Below are 9,308 nucleotides of genomic sequence, written 5' to 3'. Positions count from 1 at the left end.
AGTGAAAACCAGCCCTCTAGTTCTCATTTGTTTCTTTTTTTTTGAGATGGAGTCTTGCTCTGTTGCCTATGCTGGAGTGCAGCGGCACCATCTCTGCTCACTGCAGACTCTGCCTCCCTGGTTCAAGGGATTCTCCCACCTCAGCCTCCTGAGTAGCTGGGATTACAGGTGTGCGCCACCAGGCCAGCTATATTTTTACTAGAAATGGGGTTTCACCATGTTGACCAGGCTAGTCTTGAACTCCTGACCTCAAGTGATCCGCCCGCCTCAGCCTCCCAAAGTGCTGGGACTACAGACGTGAGCTACCATGCCTGGCCTCTAGTTCCCATTTCTAACTGTACTTCAGGACTCGGTGTCAAACAGAAGCCCTGGATGGGACTTGGCTCCTATAGAAAATACCCTACTCTCTCCTTTAATTCAAGAAAATTCCAGGCACGTTGATGTGACGGTCACATTATTTGTACAATGTAAAAAGAAACAGCTGTGAGATAGAAAGGCAGGTGATTTCTTTATTGTAAAGACAGCAGTTACAAAAGAGAATAAATATGACAACAGGATATATTTGTTAAAAATACAACACAACCCTTAGTATTTGTGAGCAACCCCAAGAACTCACAAGTATGGGGGGTAAGAACATCTACAGCTCGATACCCTGAAACAGATGTTAGAAACTGGCTAATGGTGAGCATGGCCACGACTTTGGGGATGTTTGAAAGGCCCTGGATCTGTCACTTGGGAATGTCAGGGGTCTACTATAATACAATTTGCACAGAGTCAGAGTGACCAGGAACCCTTTTACTCATTGGTATCCTAACTGTTCTTTCATTCTTACAGTGAAGTAGCACAGTATTTAAGAGTGGGAAAAAGGCTGAACTGGGAAGACACAGACGAGCAGGGTGAAGAGGGAGGGACTGGGGGAATGCTAAGGGGCCAGGAGAAAGGTGGCAGGAAGGAGCAGACCTCTGTCCTTTCTCTAATGTGTGTCACCGTGGCGGCGTGCTGTTCCTCCTGTTGAAGAGTGAATGGGCAGTGGTCCACCCAGCCTCCATTAAGACCCACCATTACCCAGGAACAGAAGATGTAAAAGCAACTGGCAGAATCCTACCAAAGATGAGAACAGGCAAGCTGGATGGGAAGCAGAGGAGTGCAGAGAATTCCTCTTGAAAATGGGCATTTTCTCTGAGGACCCAAAAAGACAGACATATCTTTACAAATTGACAGAGACTACTCTTTGATGTGGAATGGTAAAGGGACAAGGACGAAGTGAAGGTCGCTGAGAAGATACAAGTTCTGGCTACGGGTAGGGTGGAGGAGCAGAGGCCGGAGACAGAGGTGGGCAGGCATCTGGCCCACCCCAGGACCCCCGGAGGGGCTTGGACACTGGGAGGAATGAAGGCTGGCATGGGAGCTGGCACAGGGTGATGGGTGGAGATGCTGGCTCAGGAGGGGACTGGCAGCAGTGATGAAGATGCCTGTCATCTCTTCCTGGGGCATCTGTGAGGCACAGCTGTGGGCAGAGGGCAAGGTCAGCAGGACTATGTACTGAAGTTGGCCTTGAGCTCCTGGAAGGCCGCCTGGCGAAGCCGCCTCTCCTCCTCCTCCCGCTTCCGCTCATCTTGCTCAGCTTTCAACTCTGCTTCAAACTTACTGGCCAATGACAAGGCTTGGACCTGCAGAGAAACAGCAGACACAGACCAACAGAGTAAGGCAGGGCAGAGGACCCTGGAGCTGCTGACACCTGAGTGAACAGCCCATTCAGCAGACCTAGGGACAAGGGAACGTGGGCCCATGGAGGGCAGGACCCCAGCAAGCACTCTTTCCGTGTGGCCTTCAGAAGTTGCTTTCTGTTGGCGCAGACGCCATCTCTAACACATCACTGGATCTGTTCTGTGCCCCCATGTGCTTCTTTTGCTGGGGTTGGTCATTCTACTTGACGTTTTTTTCAGGATACAGTTTAACATCCCAGTTTATTAACCACTTTTACATTATTTTAATTTCACACTAATATTGTTCAGTTGTAGGGAAAAAGGCAAACCAAAATGAATCCCCCATGGGATTTTTTTTTTTTTTTTTTTTTTCAGACGGAGTCTCACTCTGTCGCTCAGGCTGGAGTGCAGTGGCATGATCTTGGTTCACTGCAATCTCCGCCTCCCAGGTTCAAGCAATTCTTCTGTCTCAGCCTCCCGAGTAGCTAGGACTACAGGCGCACATCACCATGCCTGGCTAATTTTTATATTTTTAGTAGAGAAGGGGTTTCACCATATTGGTCAGGCTGGTCTCGAACTCCTGACCTCAGGTGATTCACCGGCCCTGACCTCCCAAAAGTGCTAGGATTACAGGCATGAGCCACTGCACCCAGTCCCCTCATGGGATTTTGACTGGAATTGCATCCATCTGCCTATGGCAAAGGGATACCTTTAAAATACATTTCTCCGTGGGCTGGGTGTGGTGGTGACTCAAGCCTGTAATCCCAGCACTTTGGGAGGCTGAAGCGGACGGATCACCTGAGGCCAGGAGTTTGAGACCAGCCTGGCCAATATGGTGAAACCCTGTCCCTACTAAAAATACAAAAAATAGCCAGGCGTGGTGACATGTGCCTGTAATCCCAGCTACTCAGGGGCTGAGGCAGGAGAATCACTTGAGCCTTGGTGGTCGAGGCTGCAGTGAGACTCCATCTCAAAATAACAATAATAATTTTTAAAAATACAGTTTTCGCTGAATGCCTCAGTTTTCATTCACTTATGCCTTTATGTTGCTCACTAAACCAGTCGTCCTATATTTGCTTCTGGATATTACATGGTTTTGCTGGTATTGTGAATGGAATTTGGTGTCATTTGAGTATTTTAAATCAACAATTTGTCTTCAATAATATCATATCGGATAAACCCATCTAAAAATCATCTGTTCTAGAACTGATTCTGTGAGTGTGTCTCAATTTGTAAAATTTCCAAACTCATTGAGTATGTACTTTTTTTTTTTTTTTTTTTTTTTAAAGACAGTCTCACTCTTGCCCAGGCTGGAGTGTAATGCCGCAATCTTAGCTCACTGCAACCTGTGCCTCCGGGGCTCAACCGATCCTTCTGCCTCAGCCACTCTAGTAGCTGGGATTACAGGAACACGTCATCACATGCCTGGCTAATTTCTGTATTTTTAGTAGAGGCAGGGTTTTACCATGTCACCCAGGCTGGTCTTGAACTCTTGAGCTCAAGCAATTCACCCGCCTCAGCCTCTCAAAGTGCTAGAATTACAGGCATGAGCCACCACACCCAGCCTTATGTATGTTATTTTAATAGACTATTACATTGTTCTCCAAAGCTGCTGTTCTGATTTACACCCCCACAATCACGAACTGGAAGCTCTCATTTCCCCACAACATTGCCAAGGTTATCATTAATGTTTTTACTTTTTGCCAATCAGATAGCCAACAACCTTGTTTTATTTCTTCTTTTGTAAATTGCCCGTTTTTATCCTTTGCCCACATTTCTATTCAGTTATTATATTATTATTTTAAAATTTGCAGTTCCTTTTTTTTTTTTTTTAAGAAACAGTCTTGCTCCATCGCCCAGGTTGAGGCTGAAGTACAGTGGCACAATCAGTCCCCTACAGCCTCGAACTCCCGAGCTCAAGCAATCCTCCTACCTCAGCATCCTGAGCAGCTAGGCCTATAGGTGCATGCCACCTGTAGGTTAGTTTTTTAAATTTTTTGTAGAGATGGGGTTGCACTATGTTGCCTGGGCTGCTCTCAAACTCCTGGGCTCAAGCAATTCTCCCACCTCAGCCTCTTAAAGCATTGGGATTATAGGCATGTACCACTGAGCTCAGCCCCAATTTGACTTACATAAGGCAAAAAAATAAATAAATAAATAAAAGAATATTTACTTTCCTTATAAATTCTAGGTATTAGTCTCTGGTTATACATATTTTAGTTACTTTCTCCCAGTTTTTTGCTCATCTTTTAGCTCTAAGGCATTTGGGACGACACACATATTTAACATTTTGATGTAATCAAATTGATCAAGCATTTCCGTTCTGCCATTTGCATTTTATGGCATGTTTAAGAAGGTCTTCTAAACCCCCGAGGTTCTAAACCCATTTTCCTGAATTTCCTTTTAATACCTTTATGGTTTTGTGTTCTCATTTGGCCCCTTAAGCCACAAAAATAAGCTCACTTATTTCACTTTTCTTTCCCGTCAGAAGGCAATGTGCTGACATCTTAACAAGATTGTAGGGAGGCACACTTCACACATGGGCATGAAAACCCAGTCATCACATTATGAACCACAAAAGGATCTAAGTGCACTTATTTTAGTGAAGAGTATAAAGTAGGGATTTGACTTTATCTTCCTAAGTGCATAGCTAATTGTCTCAGCACCTTTTATTGCTAGCCCATTATTCTCCCAATTTTCTTCATATTCTAAGTTCCCACATGAAAGAGATGTTTCTATTCTCTATCCTGTGCCACTGACTGATTTGTTTATTCCTGCACCCATACTGTGTGATTTAATAGTACTGCTTTATAGAATGCCTTGATATTTATGAGGAAAATAAATATTCTTTTTTTTCTTTTCTTTTTCTTTTTTTTTTTTGAGGTAGAGTTTCACTCTCATTGCCCAGGCTGGAGTGCAATGGTACGATCTCGGCTCACTGCAACCTCTGCCTCCCAGGTTCAAGCGATTCTCCTGCCTCAGTCTCCTGAGTAGCTGGGATTACAGGCAGGCGCCACCACGCCCAGCTAATTTTGTTTTTTAGTAGAGATGAGGTTTGTCCATGTTGGTCAGGTTGGTCTCGAACTCTCCACCTCAGGTGATCTGCCCGCCTCAGCCTTCCAAAGTGCTAGGATTACAGGTGTCAGCCATTGCGCTTGGCCAATATTCTTTTACCGTGCTAAAGAAGCATTGTTTTCTTATTTTAAAATGTTTTATTATGAATGGGTATTAAACTTTACCAAATACCTTTGAGATATTTAATGTAAATGACTTTTTTCTTGATATACCTATGATAGCAACATTTTCAAATCATTCTTGCAGTTTTAACATATACATCCTTAAATGTAATCACTGCATTCCGTTTTTTGAAGTTGTTAAGATTCTTTCTTTTTTTTTTTTTTTTTGAGATGGAGTTTCACTCTGTCACCCAGGCTAGAGTTCAATGGTGTGATCTCAGCTCACTGCAACCTCCACTTCCCGGGTTCAAGTGATTCTCCTGCTTCAGCCTCCCGAGTAGCTGGGATTATAGGCACACACCACCATGCCCAGCTAATTTTTTTTTTTTCCAGTAGAGACAGGGTTTCACCATGTTGGCCAGCTGGTCTCGAACTCCTAAACTCAAGTGAGGTGCCCACCTTGGCCTCCCAAAGTTCTGGGATTACAAGCATGAGCCACTGCTCCTGGCCCCTGAAGTTTTAAGATTCTTAGAGCTACATTCATTGATATAATTTTTTTTTCTAATGTGTCATTTTTATGTGACTTTATCAGAATCAATGGCTTCAGAGAATGAATATGATATGATCTTTTTCAATGTTTACATTCTTTTTGTAACATTGGAGGACAAAGGAAGAAGTGATCCTTACATTTCCCAACATTTAACTGTCTTTTGGGGGAGTTGGAGCAGAGTTCTCAACTTTCTAAATGTCTTTTTTATTTTGAGACACAGTCTTAATCTGTCACCCAGATTGGAGTGCAGTGGTGCAGTCATGGCTTACTGCAGCCTCAATCGCCCAGGCTCAAGTGTTCCTCCCAATTCAGCCTCCTGAGTAGCTGGGACTACAGGCGTGCACCGCCACACCCAGCTACTATTTTTGTTTTTGTAATGACAAGATCTCACTATGTTGCCCAGGCTGGTCTCAAACTTCTGGGCTTAAGCAATCCTCCCACTTCAGCCTCCCAAAGTGCTGGGACTATAGGCATGAGCCACTGCGCCAGGCCTGGATGCTCCCATTTCAATGAAAAATCGCAGTGTCCACTTTCTAAATTCCCCTGCGTTTGACAGGGGTCCATTTCGGAAGACAGGTAACTCTGAGAATATTAACAGCAAGAGTTATGCTTATACAGAAAGGTGTGTGTGTGTGTGTGTGTGTGTGTAGAGATGGGGTCTTGCCATGTTGCTCAGGCTGGTCTCAAACTCCTGGGCTTAAGCAATCCTCTCACCTTGGCCTCCCAAGTGTGCTGGGATTGCAGGTGTGAGCCACTGCACCAAGTCACTTTTACTCTTACGGAATTATAATCCCTAGAGGCAGGGACTAAAAACTCCGTTTTGTTATGTTTGCTTTTTGTTTTGTTTTGTTTTGTTTTGTTTTGTTTTAGAGATAGGGTCTTGCTCTGTTGTGCGGGCTGTGGTGCAGCGGCATGATCACAGCTCACTGCAACCTTGAACTCCCGGGCTTGAACAGTTCTCCTGCCTCAGCTTCCCAAAGTGTCCAGGTATGAGCCACTGCACCCAGCCTAATCTCTTCTAAAAACTGCTCCAGTCCTCCAAAATAGCATTTCCCCAGGGTTTCCTTGTACCTCTGATTACACCTTCTTCTTCTCCAAAGGCCTAAATGCCAGCCTTCCCCACAGTCCTGGCACCATTCTGTTCTACCATAGGTCAATCTCTAATCCTTGGTTTCAACGTATATCTTGTGAAGTTAGCTCCTGTGGTCTATGTTGTGAGGTGCCCAGAAGCACCCATTTCCTGCCTTATTTCTTGCTATGAGGTCTAGCACATGGCCCAGAGGCCTAAGGGAGACTGACGCCACCCCTGGCTCCAGAAAGCCCAGTTGAGATAATGATGTTCCAGTGTTTTCCAATGGCAGGTTCAGAATTGGGCATGTGTGGAAGAAATTACTCCATGACCCTCAACATGTAGGATCTTCACCTTCCCCAGTGGCATAATGACAGCCAGGCAGGCAGATCCCAGAAAAAAAGACGCTCCCTAACCTCCCATGCAGCCAGGAGTCACCAGGTTCGGTCAAACAGGATGTGATGAGAAATTATTTGTAACCAACACGATGGCCTTCAAATGAAGGGGCACACCTTTCCTGTGCCTGAAGTCCCCTCACACTTGACACCAAACCCAGTTCATAACTTCTCCTTCAAACCACAGCCATTCTGGGAATAGGGGGAGGCCAGGCTTTATTTATTTTTGCTTTATTTATTTATTTATTTATTTGAGACACAGTCTTGCTCTGTTACCCAGGCTGGAGTGCAATGGTGTGATCTCGGCTCACTGCAACCTCTGCCTCTGGGCTCAAGCGATTCTCATGCCTCAGCCTCCCAAGTAGCTGGGACTACAGGTGTCTGCCACCACGCCTGGCTAATTTTTATATTTTTAGTAGAGACGGGGTTTCACCATGTTGGCCAGGCTGGTCTCAAACTCCTGACCTCAAGTAATCCTCCCCCCTCGCCCTCCCAAAGTGCTGGGATTACAGACGTGAGCCACCACACTCCGCCTGTGAGGCTGGTCTTGATGAAAAATATCATCAACTTCCCTCCTTGACAAACCTCATGGCACTTACCTCTCACCTCCAATGGAGTGGTCATGAACACTGAGACTTCTAGAGAATTCTCAATTTGTCCCCTCCTCCTCCCTAGTCTGGTTGTCACTACACTTATTGGACCCACAATTCTTCTGGGGACCTCTGTGAAAACTTCCCTGAGTCTAAACTGTCCCCAGGCAAGTGTGTACTCGTAGTGCCCACCCAAACACTCGAGGGCTCCCCTGCACCTGTGGCTGTGCATTGGAATCACATCACAGCTCCATCACCTCCACGTTTCCTGAAACCCACCTTGGAGAAATCCCAGGTAGATGTGGGTGGGCCTGAGAAGCTGGTGTGCAGGTGGTTCTGACGCTCAGCAGTCTGGGGAAGGCCTGACCTTCCCAACCAGGTGCCCAGAGAGGAGCTCCTCTCAGCCTTGGGGAGGCTGGAGCTCTCTGTCCAATACTGTCTAGTGCAGCCGGGAGCCATCCAGTCTGAGAGTCATAGACCATACGTGCCATGGTGGGCCAGAGGGTGGCAAGTGCTGGCCCAGTTTCCTGATCACCATATTTTCTTTCTTTCTCTCTTTCTCTCCTTCCTTCCTTCCTTCCTCTTTCTTTCTGTCTTTCGTCTCTCTCTCTCTTTTTTTGGTGGAGTCATGCTCTGTCACCCAGGCTGGAGGTGCAGTAGCACGTCTCGGCTCACTGCAGCCTCCGCCTCCTGGGTTCAAGCAATTCTCCTGCCTCAGCTTTCCAAGTAGCTGAGATTATAGGTGTGCACCACCATGCCCAACTAATTTTTGTATTTTTAGTGGAGACGGGTTTCACCATGTTGGCCAGGCTGGGGTCACCATATTTGCATCTTGGTTTTCACCTCCAGACACGTCACCAGCCCTGCTCCCTCACACATCCTGTATCCTCATATTGCGACACCTCTGCAGCCTCCAAACAAGCCTCACCCTCTACGCCTTGGAGCCTTCCACCTGCTGTTCCCACGATCACAACGCCCTCCCTTCCTTGATTACAAGGTGAATCCCCATTCATCTCAGAACATCTGTCACAAATGGCAGCTCCTTTATGGCCCTCTCCCAAATCCAGCGGTGACGCCCTCCATTTGTCATCCAGGCAGATGTTAATTGAGGGCCATTATATACCAAGCACTGTAATTACAAAGATATCATAGCTACTCTGCCTTTGAGTTTGGGTGAGGAGGCAGACCTATGAACGTAAGGAGCTGCAAGAATTTTTACTGTCATTCTTTTCATCTTCTCTCCAGTTATAAAAAGGGTGCACGCTCATTGTAAAACATCACAAAAATATAAAATAAGTCCCTCAGACACAACTATTACTAACACTTTGGCATGTAATGATCCAGGTTGGATTTCATGTTTACAAAACTAGGTTTCCAGCGTATTGCCTTGCTTCATTTGTTCTGGACATCTGTCCACACGGACACGCAGCTGCATCTCATATTTTGACAGCTGCAGAGTGTGCAAATGTGTGGATATATCACAATGAACTCACTTCCCTGATAATGGAAGTTTTGGTTATTTCTAATTTTTCTATACTACTAATAATATTGTATGAAAATCCTTGTCCATACCTGTATGTGCATTTGCATGGGTGTGGTGGCTCACGCCTGTTATCCCAGCACTTTGGGAGGTGGAGGCAGGCAGATCATGAGGTCAGGAGTTTGAGACTAGCCTGACCAATATGATGAAATCCCATCTCTACTAAAAATACAAAAATTAGCTGGGCGTGGTGGTGCGTGCCTATAGTCCTAGCTACTCAGGAGGCTGAGGCAGGAGAATCACTTGAACCTGGGAGGCGGAGGTTGCAGTGAGCCAAGATCG

At 45.9% G+C, this 9,308-nt stretch overlaps 1 protein-coding gene across 1 annotated transcript in view; it reads right to left on the bottom strand.

Annotated features, from left to right (window-relative positions):
• Positions 1-489: 489 nt before the first annotated feature.
• The window catches only part of EFHD1 (EF-hand domain family, member D1), a 54,522-nt gene continuing 45,703 nt past the window's right edge, over positions 490-9,308 (bottom strand). Inside the window, exon 8 of the mRNA XM_011980327.1 lies at positions 490-1,670. Within this exon, the coding sequence (XP_011835717.1) occupies positions 1,536-1,670 (135 nt within the window). The 3' untranslated portion in view covers positions 490-1,535. The remainder of the gene's footprint in view (positions 1,671-9,308) is intronic.

This window comes from Mandrillus leucophaeus, unplaced genomic scaffold (assembly GCF_000951045.1).
Source record: "Mandrillus leucophaeus isolate KB7577 unplaced genomic scaffold, Mleu.le_1.0 Scaffold21, whole genome shotgun sequence".
Lineage (NCBI taxonomy): Eukaryota > Metazoa > Chordata > Mammalia > Primates > Cercopithecidae > Mandrillus > Mandrillus leucophaeus.
The sequence above is the reverse complement of the archived record's forward strand: the minus strand, read 5'-3'. Positions and strand labels throughout refer to the sequence as shown.